At 41.7% G+C, this 25,159-nt stretch overlaps 1 protein-coding gene across 2 annotated transcripts in view; it reads right to left on the reverse strand.

Annotated features, from left to right (window-relative positions):
• Positions 1-25,159, reverse strand: part of SLC35B4 (solute carrier family 35 member B4) — a 37,659-nt gene that overhangs the window by 7,418 nt on the left and 5,082 nt on the right. For both annotated transcript variants that reach the window (XM_055421294.2, XM_055421293.2), the window contains exons 2-7: positions 11,151-11,264; positions 7,221-7,323; positions 5,787-5,836; positions 2,417-2,498; positions 2,137-2,197; positions 420-529 (exon numbers count right to left, since the gene is read on the reverse strand). In XM_055421294.2, the coding sequence (XP_055277269.2) occupies positions 420-529; positions 2,137-2,197; positions 2,417-2,498; positions 5,787-5,836; positions 7,221-7,323; positions 11,151-11,264 (520 nt within the window). The remainder of the gene's footprint in view (positions 1-419; positions 530-2,136; positions 2,198-2,416; positions 2,499-5,786; positions 5,837-7,220; positions 7,324-11,150; positions 11,265-25,159) is intronic.

Genomic DNA, 25,159 nt, shown 5'->3' on the forward strand with positions numbered 1-25,159 from the left:
CAAAGCAGTTTGCTGGATAATAAATTGATCCTTCAACTATCCCAGAAAGATGGCATATCATACTTGAACTGTTGCTGCTGCTGCTACTAAGTCGCTTCAGTCGTATCCGACTCTGTGCGACCCCATAGACGGCAGCTCACCAGGCTTCCCCGTCCCTGGGATTCTCCAGGCAAGAACACTGGAGTGGGTTGCCATTTCCTTCTCCAATGCGTGAAAGTGAAAAGTGAAAGTGAAGTTGCTCAGTCGTGTCCAACTGAGTGACCCCATGGACTGCAGCCTACCAGGCTCCTCCATCCATGGGATTTTCTAGGCAAGAGTACTGGAGTGGCTTGCCACTGCCTTCTCCGCATACTTGAACTAATATACTACAAAAACAACTCAGTAATTTTCCTTTACCCCAGGTTCAATAAATTGCTTACATTATAAAACAAAGCCTCCTTGGAGTGTTTCCCAAATTGTTTGTACAGAGTCTCTTGGAAAATACCCATCCTTGCGGACATCAGAAGAGCGAAAGTCAGTGCCCCGATGCCTGAAAAGCAAACATGGAGTTACAAAACGCCCATACTGGCTAACTTCTGGAAAAACATTTATTCTTTTCTTAAAAAAACATTTATTCAGTTCTACAAATATTACACACTAAACATGGACCATGTATGAAATTTAAAAAGAAATAAAAATCAACCACCGTATTACCATCCAGTCCTAAATAGTTTGCTATCTTTCCCTGTATATGTTACTTAGATATTGGGTTGACTAAAAAGTTCATTCAGGATTTTCTAAGATCTTACAGAATGCTCAAAGGAGATTTTTGGCCAACCCAAAAGATACTTTATTCTGAGATGGGATCATAATGAGTATGTAATTTCATATCTTTTTCTTCATGATCTTTTTCCTGGATTTTCCTTCAAGTCATTCCATTAAAAATGTTTTCAAAAGTATGATTTAAAAACGGCATACTATTCTATCAAGTGGACTATACCATACTTAAATGTCTTACAAGAGGAGAATGGTTAGATTACTTCTAATTATTCCATCATTAAAATCAACGGACATCCTCGTACATAAATCTTTAAACAAAATGTTGATAATTCCCTTAGGAAAAACTCTTATAAGGGGGATTACTGAGACAAAGGTTGTAGACATTTAAAAAGCTCAATACATAATTTTTTCCCCGAGAGTCTGTGTCAATTTACCATAAACAATTTATATGAATATGGCTGCCTTACTGCACCCTCAGCAGCAATGAGAATAATCAATATCTAGCCAATATAATAGACCAAAACAAAAAGATACTGCATTTTGGTTTCAGTTTGCATTTTTTTGTTTAGTAAACCAGTGAGGCTGAACATAAGTTTATTGAATATTAATTCTGTGCCCATGAATTGTGTGTTAAAGTCTTTTATTCTTATTGGAGAAAGTATCTTCCTAATAGCTCATAAAGATCTTTCTATGTTAAGAATAGCAACCTAAAGGGGTAAAGCTGCAAAGTCAAGAAGCAAGGAGAATCCAGTTCTTTCACTGCTACTTTTCTTCCATTTGGTCAGTCTCCATCTCTTATTGCTATCACTGACTCTCTCTTCCTTATAGGATACAGCGAGGGCAAAGCTCTATAGGAGTTGTTTAATTAATTAAACAAAGAGATATCTGTATTTTTAAAAATTACCCAGGAGATTCTGATGACCAGTCAGGTTTGGGAACACTGCCATGTGGAAAAGCTTATGAAGAAAAGAAATCTAAGATTTAGAAATGGGTCTTATGGAAATTTAAAGAGTCAACTGCTGTAATGTGCCCTCCTTTTGTAGAAGCTTCTGCTCAGCAGACAGATCATAAAGAAATGGATGACACTCCCATTGTTCCCAGAGATTGTGATGGGTAACTAGACACAGACTTTTCTTTCTATACTAGTGGCAACCAGGAAAAACACCCATGTTGTAGAATACACGACCATGAACATAGACATTTTCTTTTTAGTTTCTTCAACCCTAAGGTTCAGAGAGATATAGTTCCAGGTGCCTCTCTCTTCCATGGCATAATCTGTTCAGTTGAAGCTTCTTGCCAAGAAACATATCCCTTAGGAGAAAACTCTGAAAACAGAACTGCAGAAGCAATTAGCTTTACTGTAATTACTGTACTTGCCTAGCAACCACCATGCAAATGCTTGGAATCCATCATTCTCAGTTGAGCTGGACTGGGAAGTCTAGGAAATAAGAAAACATACAAGGTACAGAGACCAGAACTACATGCAAGGGCCCTTGATACAAGGAAAATATTTATGTTACCCATTTCCCTCCATAATTCTCTTTTGAAGATGTAAATCCTTGTATTACACGAGCACTTACATTTATTGTATCATTAATAAGTACCTGGGCACCCCTGGTGAGAAGTGAATAGAAATCATTTGTGAACAGACTCTTACCACCTGCTTTGCTGACATGAAAGTGCAAACAAATATCCCCACAGACACCAGGGCAATGGAGGTATATTTGAAGATACTGTATCTGCAAAAATAATAAAAAGAGCACAGATATGAATTTCCACATGATGCTGACAGTAGGATGGTTCACAAAAGTACAGATCACCAAGACATGATCAAGGGGATCACTTCTCAGCAGAGTCCACCTAAGTCTGCGCGTGAAAGAATCAGGATACTGACTCGTTTCTAGACCACACCCTTTCTGGTGGTGTCCGAGACTTGGTACACCAGTAGACTATTTCATCAGAAAACAAAAAAAAGCAGATCAGGCACGACAGCCCATTCTGCTCTTGTATCTAAATGAAAGCCTGACAGAACTTAATACGGAATTCTTGTTGCTTTTCCTGGTTTCTGGGGCCCAAACCTAGTGTGAAGAGACACAGGATGCAGAGGAAGGACGGGACAGAAGGACCACCAGAACAAGCAGCAGGATTCCACACTCAGAGAAGAATTCAGCTCTCCCTTTCCAGGGGAGGGTGCTGTTTCAATGCCTCTGAATGACTTAAATATTGTTTTTCAATGTTGGCATAGCTGGATAAAGCGAGTACTACTAACCCAATAGGACGATTAGCAGGAATAACAGTGGCATTTCACATTAACTAAAATAGTATCAATTAACATCCCTCGCAGGCTCTTGGTGATGAAGCAAAAAGCCTCTGGCGACAATGAAAAAGACGTTAAAATCTTACATCTGACATTTTCGACTCTATTATTTTGTATAGTTCTGGTCACAGCGTGTCAGAAAAAGGCCCGGGGTGACTAAGAACTGGCTAAGGGGTGGGGCAAAGAGCCAAAAGCACCACTCTAGAGAAGAGGGATGGGCAAGGAGACAGGCACTGCTGCAGCAGATGTATAAACAGACGGGAGCTCTTCAGTCTGCAACAATCAGAGAAGAAGAAGAAAGTCACTCAGTCGTGTCCGACTCTTTGTGAACCCATGGACTGTAGCCTACCAGGCTCTTTTGTCCATGGGATTTTCCAGGCAAGTATACTGGTGTGGGTTGCCATTTCCTTCTCCAGGAGATCTTCCCGACCCAGGGATTGAACCCGGGTCTCCTGCATTGTTGGCAGACACTTTACCATCTGAGCCACCAATGATCAGAGAGAGAGGTCTAAAATTCGGGTCTGAACAATCATGAAGAACACAGTTAAGGTGAATAGAGGTTTGGTCTTCAAATACTCTTGAAGGGGTACTACTCAAGATAAACAAAAGGAGATGATAAATGACTAATCCATGATATAGTTAGCTTTGAGAAGTTTCTGCTTTCTGGGTAAGACCCACTGGACAAAGTCAAAAAGAGAGAGAGAGACTCAAGATGACAGACTCTGAATGGGTTCTTAAGGAAAAATTAGATGTTTGATAAAGGCCCCTGACATTAGAGGTATGTCAGAATATTAATGCATTCCTTTTATAGTAAGTTCTTCTATATCCCTGCTATGCACCAAAATCAAAGGTTATAAAGACCACAGGTCTGTCCCAATGTGAATTTTACACTACCAAGAAGCACAGGGGTCACTTCAAAGGAAATGAGCCTGAGCATTATCTCTGTATGCTTGAACAGAAGAGCCTAGAAAAGCAATCAACTACAAGGGTGCTCTCATCTGGGGAATATATGAGCCTCGGGAGATAAAGAGCTCATCACCAGGAGCCAGCAGGACAGGACAATTATCCATTTTATGACCCAGTCCTTATTACTTAAAAAACCCTAGGTTACCATGCTGAATTGACAGCTACTTTCCAAGCTGGTACAGAGTTCCAGTCCTGGGGTTGGGTATGGACTACGTTGAAAAGCTGGCACCAACTCACATTTTTGGTCCTAACAGGATGAACTCTCCCTAAGAAACGTTCCGGCCTGTGTGTGCTGTCTCTGCCCCTTGCCCCTCCTCCTTGGGTGTGAGGGGTGAAGCTCTGAACAAAGGTGAGACACGAATCCCTGGAAACAGCATCCCAGGTACTGCTTTTTTTTTTTTACAGATTGTTTTTTGATGTAGACCGTTTTAAAGTGTTTACTGCATTTGTTACAATATTGCTTCTGTTTATGCTTTGGGGCGGAGAAGGCAATGGCAAGCCACTCCAGTACTCTTGCCTAGAAAACCCCATGGATGGAGGAGCCTGGTAGGCTGCAGTCCGTGGGGTCGCTAAGGGTCGGACACGACTGAGCGACTTCACTTTCACTTTTCACTTTCACACATTGGAGAAGGAAATGGCAACCCACTCCAGTGTTCTTGCCTGGAGAATCCCAGGGACGGGGGAGCCTGGTGGGCTTCCGTCTATTGGGTCACGCAGAGTCGGACACGACTGAAGTGACTTAGCAGCAGCAGCAGCAGCATGCTTTGGGGTCATGTGGGATCTTAGCTCGACCACGGATGGAACCTGCACTGCCCGAATTAGAAGGCGAAGTCTTAACCACTGGACCTTCAGGAAAGTCCCTCGTGGACTTCTGATACTTCCCAACTACACCCAGAGAGAGCTGCTCGTGATAGGCACAAAGACCAGTCCTAAAACTTTTCCTTGCCTCTTCTTGGCCACGTGGGCCTTTGTTAGGAATCTTCTTTGTAATACATATGATTGTTCCTTAGTTCACGATGTTGTATGCTTCCTAGGAGAGCACTGTCCCATAGAACTTTGGTAAATCTGGAAATGTTCCACACCTGGGCTCTCCAATATGGTCACCACTAGTCACACATGGCTACTGAACATTTAAAATGTGACTCGAGAGATGGAGAAACTATATATTTAATTTTATTTATTTTTAATATTTAAATTTAAGTGTAAATAGTCACATGTAGCCAGTGATGACCACGTGGGACAGTGAAGTTTTAGATCAGTTTGCTTCATAAGTTATTGTTGTTATTTAGTTGCAAAGTTGTGTCTGACTCTCTGTGGACTATAGCTTGCCAGGCTCCTCTGTCCATGGGATTTCCCAGACAAGAAGCCTGGAATGAGTTGCCCTTCCCTTCTCCAAGGGATCTTCCCAACCCAGGGATCGAACCTAGGGCTCTTGCACTGGCAGACAGATTTATTTACCACTGAGCCACCAGGGAAGCCTGGCTTCACACGTTAATATGGTACTAAAGATTTAACGACAAGAGTCTATTAATTCTACAGAGAAAATGCTGCTCCAGAGACACAGGTGGGGCCTCTTCCCTGATCCACTGCCTCAGGAATGGGCCTCAGTGTCACAGACAGAACCAAGAACCAAGGCAGATGGACAAGAGCAAACATCACCACTATGAGACAAGGAATCCAGACAAAATTGTGGCTGGGGCTCAGGTGGACCTTCCTATATACACAATAAAAGAACACTGCTTACCTTTTTTTCAAAATGATAATTCCTAGAATCATGTTGGCAATTAGAGAACCCTGTAAAAAGAGATAACAGTTTTAGGGCATGAGGGAAAGAAAATAATGTAATTCAAGACAAATATGAACATAGACAAGGGGGAAAAACAACTACAAAGATGGAGGTTAGGATTAATAACTAGTGAGAATCACTTGTTCTTAGGACAGCAAAAAGGACAAACTATAAAAATCTATCATAGAAAATAATAACACCGTTTAAAGACGACATTAAGAATAAAAATGATCAATTCCCGATATGGTCACAGTTGAAGCTAGGGCTAGCAGGAATATTACAGACTTATTTTTGGCAGATTTTCTAATTAATTGTTGTTGTTTGTTGTTTAGTTGCTAAGTCATGTCCGACTCTTTTGCAACCGTATGGACTGTAACCCATCAGGCCCTTCTGTGCATGGAATTCTCCAGGCAAGAATACTGGAGTGGGTTGCCATTCTCCTGCACGGTATCTTCCCCACCCAGGGATTGAACCCAGGTCTCCTGCTTGACAGGAGGATTGTTTCCTACTGAGCCACCTGGGACGCCCATATAATTCACAGGAGCCTTTAATAAGCTTTTCCTGAACTGCTGTTCGACTGAATGAAGTTGTGCAGGGACCTCTCTATCCTCTCAAAAGGCATCAATCAGTCAGCAAGTGTTTACTGAAAGTCTACTCTGTGCTCAATGCTCTGAAGGTCATCTTAGTTATTATAATCAGCTCTGGAAAGTTCCTTTAGGGAATCTCACATTTCATCTCACAAAAACCTCAGGCCACACAAAAAAGTTATTATTCCAATTTTCACCCATTTTGCATTCTTCTACAAGTCTAACTACATTCCCCTTTGAGTTTCTCTCCTGTTCTTCGGGAAACACTCTGTCCTTATTTATACACAGACTAAAGGAAGCTCTCCCACCATGCCTGAGGCAAAGACGAAAACCTCTGCTGCTTCGGGAGAAACCCTACCTTCCTTAAGAATTTCCCTTTAGCTAATTATCTCGTCTCTGCTTTCAAAAAACAGCAGAAAAAGGAAGTAATGTATACCACATAATAGAAGTAAATATAATTTTACAGAAGAAACAAAAAGTGATGAGAAAAAAGTTAAATAACATTCATAGCAAGACTGAATATAAAACCAACCAGAAAATTAAAGGCAAGATCTGTTATCTGGGGAAATTTAAACTTTTCTTTTATTAACTGCCTATAAGCCCTCTGATAAATGAAAGTAAACCATCCACCTTCACATTTCTGTCTTTTTGCCTTCCGTCTCAGAAGAAATTCAGTCTCTTTTCATTCATTCATGAGACCGAGTCTTACACCCTAGACTTTACTTCCTATAGGACCTTTGAATTTAATGGACCCGCTTAACTGCATTTTCCAGAGGAACATATGCATGTGAGTCTGCAGACTTACAGATCTAAATATCATGTGCAGGGGCATGGCGATGTTGAGATTCAGGGCGTAGTTGTTCACCACGCTGACGGTGAAGAACATGGTCACCATTACGGCGTAGTACCTGAACGGCAGAGACAGCAGTTCATCATCACACAGGGTCCACAATTTCAAGAAAATCAAGTAGACTAGGAAATACATATTTTTGATTTAAAAAGTATTGTGCTTATCTTCTCTGTGTTAAAAGATGGCATCACTATCCCATGAAGTCAAATACCAAGTATATATGAAAGTACTTCACAAAGCTAGACTGACACTGAAAAAGTCTGAACTATAGAATGTGTTTCAAGAAACACTATTTTAATATTCTTCCATAATGATAAAAAAAAACTTAAAAAAATTTAGGAACTCTTATCACTTAGATAAAGAGATAAATACAAATGAAAAATTATACACAAATGAAAAAATTTTATATTTGTATGCCCCCATTTTGAGCTAGAAAATATTTAAGATGACTTTCATATAAATCAGCTTAAGCCATTTAAAATGCTTTTCTCTTTTGGTAGGCTAAACATCAGCAATTTCATACGATTCAACCTAATATATTCAAAATGAGAAAAATTGTATTTGAAGTATCAATTTGGCCGCTCAGTTGTAACTGACTCTTTGCGACCCCAAGAACTGCAGCACGCCAGGCTTCCCTGTCCATAGCACGCCAGGCTTCTCTGTCCATCACCAACTCTCAGAGATTGCTCAAACTCATGTCCATAGAGTTGGTGATGCCATCCAATCATCTCATCCTCTGTTGTCTCCTTCTCCTCCTGCCTTCAATCTTTCCCAGCATCAGGATCTTTTCCAATGAATCAGCTCTTCACATCAGGTGGCAAAAATACTGGAGTTTCAGCTTCAGCATCAGTCCTTCCAATGAATATTCAGGACTGATTTCCTTTAGGATGGACTGGCTGGATCTCCTTGCAGTCCAAGGGACTCTCAAGAGTCTTCTCCAACACGACAGTTCAAAAGCATCAGTTCTTCAGGGCTCAGTTTTCTTTATAATCCAACTCTCACATCCATACATGACCACTGGAAAAACCATAGCCTTGACTAGACGGACCTTTCTTGGCAAAGTAATGTCTCTGCTTTTTAATATGCTGTCTAGGTTGGTCATAGCTTTTCTTCCAAGGAGTAAGCGTCTTTTAATTTCATGGCTGCAGTTACCATCTGCAGTGATTTTGGAGTCCAAGAAAATAAGATCTGTCATTGTTTCCATTGTTTTCCCATCTATTTGCCATGAAGTGATGGGACCGGATGTCATGATCCTAATTGTTTGAATGTTGAGTTTTAAGCAATCTTTTTCACTCTCCTTTTTCACTTTCATCAAGAGGCTCTTTAGTTTTTCTTCGCTTTCTGCCATAAGGTTGGTGTCATCTGCATAACTGAGGTTATGATATTTCTCCCAGCAATCTTGATTCCAGCTTGTGTTTCATCCAGCCCGGCATTTTGCATGATGTACTCCACGTATAAGTTGAATAAGGAGGGTGACAATATACAGTCTTCACGTATTCCTTTCCCAAATTGGAACCAGTCTGTTGTTCCATGTCCAGTTTTAACTGTTGCTTCTTGACCTGCATACAGATTTCTCAGGAGGCAGGTAAGGTGGTCTGGTATTCCCATCTCTTTAAGAATTTTCCACAGTTTGTTGTAATCCAGACAGTCAAAGGCTTTGGCATATCAATAAAGCAGATGTTTTTCTGGAACTCTCTTGCTTTTTCTGTGATCCAGTGAATGTTGGCAATTTGATCTCTGATTCCTCTGCCTTTTCTAAACCCAGCCTGAACATCTGGACATTCTTGGTTCATGTACTGTTGAAACCTCGCTTGGAGAATTTTCAGCGTTACTTTGCTAGCGTGTGAGATGAATGCAAATGTGTGGTTATTTGAGCATTCTTTGGCATTGCCTTTCTTTGGGATTGGAATGAAAACTGACCTTTTCCAGTCCTGTGGCTACTGCTGAGTTTTCCAAATTTGCTGGCATATTGAGTGCAGCACTTTCAAAACATCATCTTTTAGGATTCAAAATAGCTCAACCGGAATTCCATCACCTCCACTAGCTTTGTTCGTATTTGAAGTATTGGGTTGGCCAAAAAGTTTGTTTGGGTTTTTTTTGCAAGATGTTACAGAAAAACCTGAATGAACTTTACGACCAACCCAAAGCAGAGCTAAAGAATTCAGGGCAAATGTGAACAAGTGGTTCCATATTCTTCAAGAAGTGTCGGAAGTCTTTGAGCACAGAATCCCATACTTTTACCCCTTTGCACATCTGGAAAATGTGACACACTGAGTCTCAAGTTACCTTTCCTAACAAGAACCAGTTTTGTGTTCCTGGTGAGGTAGAGGGCTCTCTGCCCTCATAGGCAGCCATACCAGGGCAACATTAACCCAGTTTCAGAAGTTTGAAGAGCTTTTTACAATGAACACAGAACCCAGTAATACACACATGCAAAGTTATTGCTAAGAGCAATTTCACAGCTTCTGCATAATAAACTGTTAGGGATTTCACAAGCTTTTTTGTCCAATTTTCCTTGTCCTGTCTTGAAAAGATGCCATTTGGAGATAGAGTTCATCAAGTTCTTTCAGGATAATTAATTCCAACTATTCCACATCACTGCCTACATATTGCACTGCTTGTGGGGATGAATGACATGAGCAAGATTTTGATTATGCCTTCACAGATAGAAAATAAAATAGCCAGCACAAACTGCACACATGGGAGCATGGTTGTTAGGGCAAGTTCATGGGGAGCCTCCAAAAGCAGGTTAGGGAGTCTGGGCTTCACTCTGAATCCAGTGGTGGGCTGTGAGAGTGGGTGCTACGATACAATGGTAGGAAGCGGACATGGAGGGATGAACAGGTGATGTGATTCATGGGGTCGCAAACAGTCAGACACGACTGAGCGACTGAACTGAAGGCCACTGGGGGACGGGGGTATTTATCCTGCTAAATACTCACAACTGGATGGATTACACTTTGTTTTTGTGTGCATGAATCTTTTTTTTTAATTGAACAACAGGACCTAATGTATAGCACAGGGAACTCTACTCAATATTCTGTAATAGCCTATACAGGAAAAGAATCTGAAAAAGAACAGATATATGTGTATGTATAACTGAATCACTTTGCTGTACACCTGAAACAAATACATTGTTAATCAACGCTACCCCAATATAAAATAAAAATTAAAAAAATAATAAATACACTTTGATTTCAAGTATCTCACAGCAAGAATGCTGTTTTTCAATCCATTGTTTATTATAAGATCTGCCCTATTTGTATTTGGCCCCATGAGTATAATCACACAAATTTGGACTCATGGATGGAGGTCTGGAAATAAGAATCTTACCTTAGTTTGCCATTCATTTTGTTTTGATTGAGGTAAAATTCACATAACAGAAAACCAACCATTTTACAGTGAACAATTCAGTGGTATTTAGTATTATGTGGGCCAAAAAGTTTGTTTGGGTTACAGAAAAACCAACCCAATATATTACAATGTTATGTAACTATCACCTCCATTTCCAAAAGCCATTAGTTTTTTCAAAAGTAACAACAATACCACTCTTACCATATTTGGTTACCATCATGAGGATAACACACATAAGTACTTAAAAATTGGTTACCATACTAGGCCTTTAACTGACCATATGCCAGACACAGAAGATACACAGAAACACACACACAAATGAGTTATTTTAAGTATTGTGACAGGAATTGTATTCTAAAAATAGGCTCCCTGGAGTTTCCCCACATATTAAATTCAGAAAATGAATTATTCTACTGATATCTTTGATATAAATCTTATAAAAGGATGCCTACCATTCCTTTTAAATGGTTATGAGAAGAACAGCTGTTAAGTTTTTTAAAAGGGCTAAAAGAAGACTTCAACGTGCCATACCTTATTGGGATAGCCGGACGTTTCCTTCCCAAATCAGCCTCAAAGAGGAAGCCTTCCACAGCGATAAATAAAAACTGTGCAAATGTCACAATGTTCCCACATCCTGGATGTTTCCTGTGGAGTGGATAACACAAAGAAAAAAAAAAGCACAGAAAACTGAGATAAAGGGCATTAAGATTTGTTTTACTGATAGTTCAGAAAAACAGGGAAGATGGATTTCTATTACCCACTGTCCGTCTTTATCTGAGTTATCATATCCCATGGATCTCACACACACAGCAACAGACCCACAGAGAAGAACATCAGCTTTCTTCCTTCACTCTTCTGAGGGTGGAGCAGGCCAGGAGGAAGAACCACTCTGATAATGCTCCTTCTGAGAACTTATGATACAACTTTCCCAGTGAACTGCAGGAAGTTGGGTCATGGGTTCTCACTGGGACCCTCACTTAACCAAGAGGGCTTCAGTCCAGATCCTTGTCAGCTTGGGCACAAAGTCCAGGGACAGAAATATGCTCAGGTCTCCTGTAACGTGTTAGCTTCCCTTGTGGCTCAGCTGATAAAGAGTCCGCCTGTAATGCGGGAGACCTGGGTTCGATCCCTGGGTTGGGAAGATCTCTTGGAGAAGGGAAAGGCTACCCACTCCAGTATTCTGCCTAGAGAATTCCATGGACTGTATAGTCCATGGGGTCACAAAGTGACACGACTGAGCCACTTTCACTTTGACCTGTAATGTTTACATATCCTCCCGACCAGGAATCTCCAAGACTGCTGTCAATCAAACACTCCTGTCCAGTGTTGACCACAAGAACACTACCTTAGACAGAGACCTGATGTGGGCAACAACTGGTTGGGGGAGAGGGACGCGGAATCTTACTCTTTTTCTAAGTGTAAAGCACAGGATAAACATACAGCATGTAAGTCCATTTACAGTGGATCTGCAGAGGGATGACTAGGGGGAAACAATGCCTACAAAGGGTCTTTTGTGGGCGTTGGGGGCGGGGCAGTGATGAAGACAAGACTGAGGAGCACTGCTACAGTCTACCAGTCTCCACTGTCCTTAACACAAATGGACTCGGCACTCAGCATACATCCCTGGAATTCACTGGAACCTCTGCAGTCATCTGTGTAAGGGTTGGGGAATCTTCCACAGTGACGCTTAGGAACAAATCTACAAGGTGGTAAAATTCTCTGACATCCCTCTTGAGGCACTTTGTGAAGGTTAGTTACTTAAAATGTGTGGTTTGTTTTCAGCTTCATTTGCATCACGTAGTGCTGCCCCATCACTGGAAGAAGGACAAAGTGAGCAGTTATCTTTGTTTTCCTGAGCCCTCTACAGTCCTCACGTTACCATTATTCCCATATTATGAAACGGAGCCTCCCAATTCTGAATCCACATCTTAACCAAAGACATTTACTCAAGCCTAATGATTAGAGGGATTTAACAATTATTATATGTTAATGTTATTTATTAACAACTCCATTCTCTGTTGGTGCTGTGTGTGTGCTCAGCTACTCAATCGTGTCTCACTCTTTGTGACCCCATGGACTGTAGCCCGCCAGGCTCCTCTGTCCATGGGGTTCTCCAGGCAAGAATACTGGAATGGGTTGCCATGCCCTCTTCCAGGGGATCTTCCCGACCCAGAGGTTGAACTCACATCTCCTGCACCTACTGCATTGCAGGTGGATTCTTTACTGCTGAGCCACCAGGGAAGCCCCCATTGGTGGTATTAATATTAAATAGCAATCCCAAGGATGCATTCTTAAATTCACTAAATAAAAATAAACAATGCCAAGCATAAGCCATTCCTGTATAGCACTGTGCTTTCCATCTGAAGTGTAAGTGTTGCTTCTCTCTAGGCTCTACTGCTTATGAAAGTTTCCTTGAAAACTACTGCTCTGTATTCAACCATCTCTTTTAGCACTCCTTATGTTTGAGGGACAGGGCGAAACATTGCAGGAATTCATACATAATCATGTAAGTCATTTCCCTTATTCAAGGAACTAATCAAGACTATGAGCCTAAATATAAGTGACAGGAGAGGGAACGTTAGCTTTAGCATGGTGCTCTTTAACTCCAGCTGAAATGAAAGTTGCTCAGTCATGTCTGACTCTTTGCAACGCCATGGACTATATAGTCCATGGAATTCTCCAGGCCACAATACTGGAGGGGGTAGCCTTTCCTTTCTCCAGGGGATCTTCCTAACTCAGGTCTCCTGCATTGCAGGCAGATTCTTTACCAGCTGAGCCACAAGGGACTCAGGCTAGGCTGCTCTTTAAAAACCTATAAGCCTGAGAAGCCTCGCCCTCCCCTGTGGGGTGGGGTCCTGGAATCTGTACTTTTGAAAGCTTCCCACTAGATCCTAATGTGCTCCCAGAGCTGAGAACCACTAGGGTAGGTCTGGGAGGTATAGGAGTGTGTATGTGTGTGTGTGTATAACACGCACAAATCTTAAGGGCTGCCATGGGGCTGAGAGTCTGTGTGCTCCACAGAGCTTGTGCATGGCAAGTTGCTACAGTCATAGATGACTCTTTGTGACCCTATGGCTTAGAAACACACAGTGACATGCAGGATCCAGCTCTGCCACTTACCTGATGACAGCAGAAGTTAATTATCCTAAGTTTAGTTTTCTTATCTTTAAAATGAGAACAGTACTAGTGCCTATCTCCTTGAGTAAATAAGCCAGTCCCTGAAATGCACTTGAAAGAGGGAAAAGGCAAAGAGTAGAACACTAGGATACCTTCAACTTAAGTATAGTAACTCTGTTAAAGACATTTATACTGACCAAGTTTTCTCACCTGTAAAATAGAAGTGATATATTTTTAATGTCATAGTGAGGATTCAATAAGAAATCAACAATTACAGGACTCGGTCCAAGAAGGGCTCATTACACTTCCTGCTTTCCCTTCCATTTCCTCTTTACCAACAGCTTAGGCCAATTCAACTAATGAATAACTATTGAGAACATTCTGCACGTGCAGTTAAGTGCTGGTTGTGAGGGAGCTGCCAACTGAATGAGACACGATCCCTGCCAAGCATGGACGGAGTAAGAGGCAGAAGGAACCCAGTGCCCTGATCCTTCTTCCTGGATGGTTAAAGGGTGTCCTGTTCATCTTCATGCCTCCAGGCTCTGGGCACTGAGTCTGGCCTTCACTCGAGCAACTGAAGCAAACATGACCTAGAGTATTAGGATAGTATGAAAGTTAAAAATAAACTACTTCAAAAAAAAAATTCCGTTTAAAAGTATATTCTATGTTTTGAAGGGCATCATAACAGGATTGGATCAAGATGGCAAAGGAGTAGGACTTGGAGCTCACTTTCTCCCACAAATAATCAAAAATACCTCTATGTGTGGAACGATTCTCATGGAACACCTACTGAACACTGGCAAAAGACCTCAGACTTTCAAAAGGGCAAGGAAATCTCCATGTAACTGGGTGGGACAAAAAAAGAAAAGGAGTCAGAGATGAGAACCTGACCCCCTGAGAGGGAGCTGTGAAGGAGGAAAGGTTCCTGGCCCTGGGAAAGGCCCTCTCTAGTAGGGAGATCAGCCAGGACAGAGGGGGAGCTTCGGAGTCCTGGAGGAGAGCACAGCCACCCATCTGTGAAGGGCAAATGAGAGAGAGACCCGCATAGACGGTCAGCGGCTGCCCAGCCCTCCCCAGACTGAGGTGCTCCTCTACTGGGGTGGGTGGGGGCTGGGTCCTGAGGCTCGGGTTTCAGAGCTCAGACTGGGAGAGGACTGGGGTTGGCTGCATGCAGACAGCCTGAGGGGGCTGGCTAGGATGTGGTGTGCCACAGGCAAGGGAGTATAAGAAGATGCCTGGGCCCACCAGAGAAGCAAGGCCATTGTTGGGGGGTGTGTGAGGAGGTGGTGGGCCCACAATAGGAGCTTCTTTCTCCAAGTACGCTCTCAGGAGGCAGGGCACAGGCTACTTGAACTCTAGGAGTCCTGAGGAAAGAGACACCATCCAAACTCAAAACAGCCCTAATGACAAAAAATGTTAAACTCACACAAGCTATGCAGGGATGCTCCCACATATAAATAGCCCTCCAAGACTATAGTAGATAGTTGTTTTTTCAAAACTCACAGAGTAAGAGGGATATAAGCAAAATGAAGAAGCAGAGGAAATACTCCCAATTAAAAGACCAAGAAGATTCCCCTGAAGGAACAATGACATAGATATCTTCAGTCTAAAAGGCACCAAGTTCAAAAAGGAGGTAATGAAAATACTGAAGAAATTAAGAAAGGCTATTGACAGAAATGCAAATTACTGTAAAAAAGAACCAGAAACATAAAGAGGCAAGAAAAATTTAAAAATTCACTTGCCAAGACAAAAGTAGAGCTAAAGGCAATGAACAGCATAATGAATAATGCAGAAGAAAGAATAAGTGACCTGAAAGACAGAATAATGGAAATTATCCAATCAAAACAGCAGACAGGAAGCCAAATGGAAAAAAAAAAAAAAAAGGAAAGCAATATAAAAGACTTGTGAGATAATATAAAGTATGCCAATCTATATATAATAGGTATTCTAGAAGGAGAAGAGAAATGGGGATTGAAAATGTATTTGGAGAAATTATGGCTGAAAACTTTCCAAACCTAAAGAAGGAAACAGATATCCAGATACAGGAAGCACAGAGAGTTCCAAACAAGATAAACCCAAACAGACCTATACCAAGACATATTTTAATAAAAATGGCTAAAGCTAAAGAGAGATTTCTAAAGACAGAAAAACAGTCAACTATAGGGCTTCCCTGGTGGCTCAGTGATAAACAATTGATCCAGGAAGATCTCACACATGATGCAAAGCAACTAAGCCCATGTACCACAACTACTGAGGATCACAACTACTGAAGCCCGCACTTTAGGGCCTGCGCTCTGCAACAAGAGAAGCCACCACCACGAGAAGCCTGTGACCACAACTAGAGAGACGCCCCTGCTCGCTGCAATTAGAGAGGGCCCGCAGAGCAACAAAGGCCCAGCAGAGCCAAAAATAAATAAATAAAATTACTTTTTAAAATGAGTTAATTATAAGGGAACCCTCCATAAGGCTATGAGCTGATTTCTCCACGGAAACACTGAAGGTCTGAAGGGAGTGGCAAAACATATTCAAAGTCTTGAAAGGGAAAAATCTGGAGCCTAGATTACACTACCTAGCAAGATTATCCGGAGAAGGCAATGGCAAGCCACTCCAGTACTATTGCCTAGAAAATCCCATGGATGGAGGAGCCTGGTAGGCTGCAGTCCATGGGGTCGCTAAGGGTCGGACATGACTGAGCGACTTCACTTTCACTTTTCACTTTCCACTTTCACACATTGGAGAAGGAAATGGCAACCCACTCCGGTGTTCTTGCCTGGAGAATCCCAGGGACGGGGGAGCCTGGTGGGCTTCCGTCTATGGGGTCACACAGAGTCAGACACGACTGAAGTGACTTAGCAGCAGCAGCAAGATTATCATTTAGAAGAAATAAAGAATTTCTCAGACAAGCAAAAACTAAACAAATACAGCAACTTTAAAAACTATCCCAAGAGAAATATTGAAAGGGCTTCTCAAAATAGAAAAAAAACAAGAAGACATAGGAAGGAGGAAATCACAATTGGAAAGTAAATCATTTAAACTGGCCAGTACACAGATTTAAAAAAAAAAAAAAAAAACAAACCTACTTGTGAAAGTGATGATCAACACAAGGAACAATGGAAAGATAAACATGAAAATGTAAAAAAAGACACCAAAATCAGAAAATGTGGGGAAGGACAGTAAGAAAATACAGATTAAAAAAAAAAGTGTTTGACCCTATAGTCTAAAGCAATCTAAAGCAATACAAAGGGATTAACACAATTGGGGGAAAAAAGGTTATATGCAGAGTACATCATGAGGAACGCTGGGCTGGAAGAAGCACAAGCTGGAATCAAGATTGCTGGGAGAAATATCAATAACCTCAGATATGCAGATGACACTACCCTTATGGCAGAAAGTGAAGAGGAACTCAAAAGCCTCTTGATGAAAGTGAAAGAGGAGAGTGAAAAGGTTGGCTTGAAGCTCAACATTCAGAAAACAAAGATCATGGCATCTGGTCCCATCACTTCATGGGAAATAGATGGAAAAACAGTGGAAACAGTGTCAGACTTTGTTTTTTTGGGCTCCAAAATCACTGCAGATGCTGATTGCAGCCATGAAATTAAAAGACGCTTGCTCCTTGGAAGGAAAGTTATGACCAACCTTGATAGTATATTAAAAAGCAGAGACATTACTTTGCCGACCAAGGTCCGTCTAGTCAAGGCAATGGTTTTTCCCGTGGTCATGTATGGATGTGAGAGTTGGACTGTGAAGAAAGCTGATCGCCGAAGAATCGATGCTTTTGAACTGTGGTGTTGGAGAAGACTCTTGAGAGTCCCTTATACTGCAAGGAGATCCAACCAGTCCATTCTAAAGGAGATCAATCCTGGATGTTCATTGGAGGGACTGATGCTAGGGCTGAAACTCCAATACTTTGGCCACCTCATGAGACGAGTTGGCTCACTGGAAAAGACTCTGATGCTGGGAAAGGTTGGGGGCGGGAGGAGAAGGGGACGACGGAGAATGAGATGGCTGGATGGCATCACCGACTCTGTGGACATGAGTTTGAGTGTACTCCGGGAGTTGGTGATGGACAGGGAGGCCTGGCGTGCTGTGATTCATGGGGTCGCGGAGAGTCGGACACGACTGAGCGACTGAACTGAACTGAACTGAACTGAACCACAAATTAAAAACATAGATTCACAAAAACCAAAAAGAAGAGAACACAAGCATAAAATATATCGAATCACAAAAAGAAACAGAAGAATCAACTGGAAAACAATGTTTAAAATGACAATAAATACATATGTATCAATAATTACCTTAAATGTCAATGAACTGAATGCTCCAATCAAAAGACACAAAGTGGCAGACTGGATTAAAAAACAAGAGCCTACAATGTGCTGCCTACAGTATGCAACCCACCCTTAGGGCAAATGCACACATAGACCGAAAGTGAGGTAATGGAAAAAACATATTTCATACAAATGGAAATGACAAGAAGGGAGTTGCAATACTCATATCAGACAAAATAGACCTTAAAGCAAAGGCTGTAAACAAAGATAAAAAGGAACACTATATGATGATAAAAGGATCACTACAAGAAGAGTATTTTACACTCATCCACATCAGTTCAGTTCAGTCGCTCAGTCGTGTCCAACTCTTTGCGACACCATGAATCACAGCACGCCAGGCCTCCCTGTCCATCACCAACTCCCGGAGTTCACTCAAACTCATGTCCATTGAGTTGGTGATGCCATCCAGCCATCTCATTCTCCGTTGTCCCCTTCTCCTCCTGCCCCCCACTCCATCCCAGCATCAGAGTCTTTTCCAGTGAGTCAACTCGTCGCATGAGATGGCCAAAGTATTGGAATTTCAGCTTTAGCATCAGTCCTTCCAATGAACACCCAGGACTGATCTCCTTTATGCACCTAATATCAGTTCAGTTCAGTTCAGTCACTCAGTCACACTTAAATACATACAACAAACACTGACATAAAAGGAGAAATTGATGAGCATACAACAGTAGGAGACTTTTAACTTCTCACTCACATCAATGGACAGATCTTCTAAACAGAAAATCAATAAGGCAACAGAGATCCTAAATAATACAACAGAATTGACGTTTTTCAGGACATTATAACCGCCTTCTTCCCCCGAAAAGAAAACACCTTCTTTTCAAGTGCACATGGAACATTCTCTAGGATTGACCACACACTAGGGCACAAACTAACCTCAACACATTTAAGAATATAGAAGGAGGCCCTGGAGCGTGTGGTGTGGTGGCAGTAGGGCTGCGCGAGTGCCAGAGAGACACTGCGGTAGTATCTGTTGCTGCTAAGTCACTTCAGTTGTGTCCGACTCTGTGCGACCCCATAGATTGCAGCCCACCAGGCTCCCCCGTCCCTGGGATTCTCCAGGCAAGAACACTGGAGTGGGCTGCCATTTCCTTCTCCAGTGCATGAAAGTGAAAAGTGAAAGTGAAGTCGCTCAGTCGTGTCTGACCCTCAGCAGCCCCATGGACTGCAGCCTTCCAGGCTCCTCCGTCCATGGGATTTTCCAGGCAAGAGTAAGCCTTGCTAACTGGAGTGGAAAGTAAAAGGGACCTCTCCTTTTCCATCTTCTTTTTCCTCTCCCTGCCGGGCAGGCATGATGGCAGAAGCCGCAGCGACAGGTGCCGGCGGAGGGGCTATGGCAGCGGTGGCCGCGGGGTAGATCCTCAGGCCCGGCGGGCCTGCCTCTAGGCAGGGGCTTCTCGAGCTACCGGTCCTTCGAGCCCCAGGCGTTGGGTCGCAGCCGGAGCTGGCGGCTCACTGGCTTCGGCATGAAGGGCTGAGCCTGCAAGGTCCCCCAGGAGACGCTGCTCAAACTCCTGGCGGGCCTAACGCGACCGGAAGTGCGACCGGCACCAGGCGAGCCTGGTCGGAAAAGGGAAACCAGCCAGCCCGGATCATTGACAAGCCTCGCGTTACTGAGGTCCTACCCTGTGGGGCCACCGCTGTTGCTCTTGCTCCTGAGAACTCCAGTGCCTCCTCTGGGCCTGGCTTGTGAGATGGAACTGCAGAAGTTGTACAAAAGCATGGGCCATTCTCTACAGTTGATTTTAGGAAGAAATTTCCAAAGAAGGCTGCCTGCTTAGTACTTCCAGCTGCTCTTCCTAGGTAATTTGAATCAGCCCATCAAAAACTGCAGATTCCAAGGCCAGAAGTAACATTTTGGACTTCCAAGGGGTAGATTTGTTCATCTCTTGAGTGGAAAAAGAGCAGGAAACCCCGAAGTTTCCTCTTTCCAAGAGCAAGATGAGGTTATTCAGGTTTGAGATATTTTTCTTGGCACAGGTTTAATTGATTTTTTCACAAGAAGTGAGATTATTTATTAAAATTACATGGACACCAAAAATAAATTGCCAAATGAAAAGCACTTAGATTAGAAGCAAATAAGTTTGGACCAATACTGTTGATAAATTGAAACTGTTATGAGATTAAAATGCAATGTCAAATTCTTATTAGACTACTCTGAAATACTGGCTCTTTCCTACTCTGGACAAGAATTGAGCAGCTTGTCCAATGACTGGGAGAGGAAGACCTCCAACCACCTTACTTGATCTCTGCTAATCACGTCTGTCTCTAAACCCCTTTAAGGATCAGGAGAGGCAGAGCAAACCCCAGAGCCCAGGCCTTGGTGGATATTAAGATGTTAAATCTTGTGTTGAAAATTCCTGGTGATTTCATCAATAAAGCGATTTCTAGTGAAATAAAGAATTTTGTTGAAAAGAAAAAATTACTTCAAGCATCTCCTCTCACCACAACAGCATGAAACTGTAGTCAAATACAGGAAAAGAAATGAGAAAAAACTGATTATATGGGGACTAAACAACATACAAAAAACCAATAGGCCAATGAGGAAATCAAAGAGGAAATTAAAAAATAGCTTGAAACAAATGACAATGAAAATACAACCATACAAAAATCTACAGGATGTAGTAAAAGCAGTTCCTAGAGGGACATTCACAGTGATATAGGCCTTCCTCAAAATATTAGAAAAATCTGAAATAATAACCTACCACCTAAGTAATTAGAAAAAGAACAAACAAAATCTAAAGTCAGAAGAAGGAAGGAAATAATAAAGACTGTGTGTGAAATTTGCTCAGTTGTGTCTGACTCTTTGAGACCCCATGGACGGTAGCCTGCCAGGCTTCTCTGTCTATGGAATTCTCCAAGAAATTCTACTGGTATAAGTAGCCATTCCCTTCCTCAGGGGATCTTCCCAACCCAGGCACTGAAGGCAGGTCTCCCCATTGCAGGCAGATTCTTTGCCATCTGAGCCACCATGGAAGATTAGTGAGGGAATAAATAAAATAGAAATTAAAAGGGCAACAGAAAAAATAAATCAATAAAACCAAGAGCTGGTTCTTTGAAAGGGTGAACACAACTGACAAACCTCTGGCTAGGATCACCAAGAAGAAAAGAGAGAAGAGACCAAGTAAGAAATGAAAAGGGAAAAATCACAACTGATAACACAGAAATACATCAAAACCGTACAGAATACTATAAACAATTACATGCCAACAGAGTTAACAACCCAGAAGAAACAACTTTCTACAAACATACCGCCCACCAAAACTGAATCCAGAAGAAATAGATAATTTGAAGAGACCAATCACTAGAAGTGAAATAGAATCTGTAACGAAAAAAACAAAAACAAACAAAACACCCTATAAACAAAATTTCAGGACCAGACAGCTTCACGGGCGAATTCTACCAAACACACAAAGAAGAACTTATATTGATTCTTCTTTAAGAGGAGGGAACGCTCCCAAAGACATTTTACAAAGCCAGCATCACCCTGATGTCAAAATCAGACAAAGATACCACCAAAAAAGAAAATTACAGGCCAATATCTCTGAGGAATATAGATGCAAAAACCCTCAACAAAATATTAGCAAATCAAACCCAACAACACACAGAAAAGATCATATACCATGACCAAGTGGGATTCACCCCAAATTCACAAGGATGGTTCAACATATGCAAAATCAATGCATAAATAAAATCAATTTATTACGTAATACACATTAACAAAAGAAAAGTAAAAAAACCACATGATCATCTCAATAGATGCAGAAAAAGCATTTGACAAAATTCAACATCCACTTGTGATTAAAAAAAAAGAAACGCTTACCAAAGTGGGTATACAGGGAACATATCTCAACATAATAGAAGTCACTTATGACAAACCCATAGCCATTTTAATACTCAGTATAATCAGAGAAGGCACTGGCGACCCACTCCAGTACTCTTGCCTGGAAAATTCCATGAATGAAGGAGCCTGGTAGGCTGCAGTCCATGGGGTTGCGAAGAGTCTGACACGACTAAGCGACTTCACTTTCACTTTTCACGTTCATCCACTGGAGAAGAAAATGGCAACCCACTCCAGTGTTCTTGCCTGGAGAATCCCAGGGACGGGGTAGCCTGGTGGGCTGCCATCTATGGGGTCGCACAGAGTTGGACACGACTGAGGTGACTTAGCAGCAGCAGCACTCGATACAATACTTTTAGCAAGAAAGCCTTAAAGGGTCGGACACGACTGAGCGACTTCACTTTCACTTTTCACTTTCACACACTGGAGAAGGAAATGGCAACCCACTCCAGTGTTCTTGCCTGGAGAATCCCAGGGACGGGGGAGCCTGGTGGGCTTCCGTCTGTGGGGTCACACAGAGTCGGACACGACTGAAGTGACTTAGCAGCAGCAGCCCACTCTCACCACTTTTATTTAACAGTGTATTGGAAGTTCTAGTCACAGCAATCAGACAAGAAATAAAAAAGTATCCAAATCAGAAGGAAAGATAAAATTGCCACTATATGCAGATGACATGAAACTATATATACAAAACTCTAAGGTCTCCACACAAAAGCTATTAGATCTAATAAATGAATTCAGCAAAGTGCAGGATGCAAGATTAACATTCAGAAATCAGTTGCATTTCTTTACACAAACAATGAAATAACAGAAAGAGAACGTAGGAAAAAAAAACCTTTAAAAAATCACACCAGAAAACAAAACAAGAAAATAGGAATAAACGTGACCAAGGAGGTAAAAGACTTATATGCCAAGAACTATAAAACACTAATAAAGGAAATCAAATAGGTTTCAAAGAAATGGGAGAATATCCAATGCCCTTAATTTGGAAGAATTAATATTGTTAAAATGGCAATACTATCCAAAACAATCTACAGATTTAATGCGATCCCTATAAAACTACCTATGATATTTTTCACAGAACTAGAAGAAATAACCCCAAAATGTATATGGAACCATAAAAGACCCAGAATTGCCAAAGCAATCCTAAGGGGTGGGGGGGGGGGAGCAAGAGACATAACTCTTCCAGACTTCAGACAATACTGTTAATAAAAAGCTACAGTAATCAAACCCTGCAGGAGGGCATGGCAACCCACTCCAGTATTCTTGCCTGGAGAATTCCACGGACAGAGGAGCCTGGCGGGCTACAGTCCGTGGGGGTCACAAAGAGTCAGACACAACTGAGCGACTAACACACACACAGAGTAATCAAAACAGTGTGGTATTGGTACAAAAACATATATACAGATCAATGGAACAGAACAGAGAACCCAGAAATAAACCCACACACCTAGAGTCAATTAATCTTTGACAAGGGAGACAAGAATATAAAATGGGAAAAAGGCAGTCTCTTCAGCAAGTGGTACTGGGAAAGTTGAACAGCTGCATATAAATCAATGGAGTTAAAACACAACTTCATACCACACACAAAAATAAACTCAAAATGTCTTAAAGTCTTAAACATAAGACATGATACCATAAAACTCTTAGAAGAGAACATAGGCAAAGCATTTTCTGACATAAATCATACCAATGTTTTCTTAGGTCAATATCCCAAGGCAACAGAAATAAAAATAAACAAATGTGACCTTACAAGCTTTGCCAGAGCAAAGGAGACCATTAAAAAAAAAAAAAATCTACAGAATGAAAGCCGTAGCATCATTTGCAAATGATGTGCCATACAATGGCTTAATCTCCAAAACATACAAACAGCTCATACAACACAACAACAACAACAAAAAAACCCAATCAAGAAATGGACAGAAGACCTTAATAGACAATTCTCCAAAGAAGACATACAGATGGCCCATGAAAAGATATTCAGCATCACTATATCAGAGAAACGTACATCAAAACTACAATGAGGTACCACCTCATGCCAGTCAGAATGACCCATCATTAAAAAGTCTACAAACAACAAATGCTGAAGAGGGTGTGGAGAAAAGAGAACTCTCCTGTACTGTTGGTGGGAATATAAGTTGGTGCAGCCACTATGCAAAACAGTACGGAGGTTCCTCAGAAAATTAAACACAGATTTATCTCGTGTTCCAGCAAACCCACTCCTGTGCATACATCCAGGGATAACTCTAATTCAAAAAGATACACATAAGCCAGTGTTCAAAGCAGCACTATTCCCAATAGCTAAGACATGGATACAACTTAAATGTCCATCAACAGATGGATGGATAAAGAAGATATAGTACAAACATACAATGGAACATTATTCAGCCATAAAAAAACAAAATAATGCCATCTGCAGCAACATGGATGCAACTAGAGAATATCATGCTAAGTGAAGTCAGAAAGAGAAAGACCATATGACATCACTTACATGTGGAATCTAAAAATGGAAAAATGAACCCATCTATAAAACAGAAATAGAATCACAGACACAGAGATCAGATTTGTGATTGCTAAGGGGGAAGGGAGGAGAGGGATGGACTGGGGAGTTTGGAGTTAGCAGATGAAAACTATTACACATAGAATGGATAAATAACAAGGTTCTACCGTATAGCACAGGGAACTACATCCAGTCTCCTGGGATATACCATAATGGAAAAGAATATTTAAAAACATGTATGTGGTGGCGGTTGGTGGTTTAGTTGCTAAGTGATGTCCGACTCTTACAACCCCATGGACTGTAGCTTGCCAGGATCCTCTGTCCATGGGATTCTCCAGGCAAAAATATTGAGTGGGTAGCCATTTCCTTCTCCAGGGGATCTTTCCAACCCAGGAATCAAACCCAGGTCTCCTGCATTGCAGGTAGGTTAAGATTCTTAACCTACTGAGCTACAAGGGAAGCGCTCCCCCACCCCCACAAAAATGTATGAATGTGTATAACTGAGTCACTTTGAGATTGGCACATTAGAAATCAACTATAGTTCAGTTTTTTTAATGTTGAAAATCAATGATTGAAATCAAGAGCTTGAAAGCATAGCTGTTCGTAGCATATTCCCTGCAGCACCATTTGCAATGGCAGAAAGTGAAGAGGAACTAAAGAGCCTCTTGATGAAAGTGAAAGAGGAGAGTGAAAAAGTTGGCTTAAAGCTCAACCTCCAGAAAACAAAGATCATGGCACCTGGTCCCATCAC

The sequence above is a fragment of the Moschus berezovskii genome, chromosome 3 (genome assembly GCF_049115385.1).
Source record: "Moschus berezovskii isolate FMDL1 chromosome 3, NW_MosBer_1.0, whole genome shotgun sequence".
NCBI lineage: Eukaryota > Metazoa > Chordata > Mammalia > Artiodactyla > Moschidae > Moschus > Moschus berezovskii.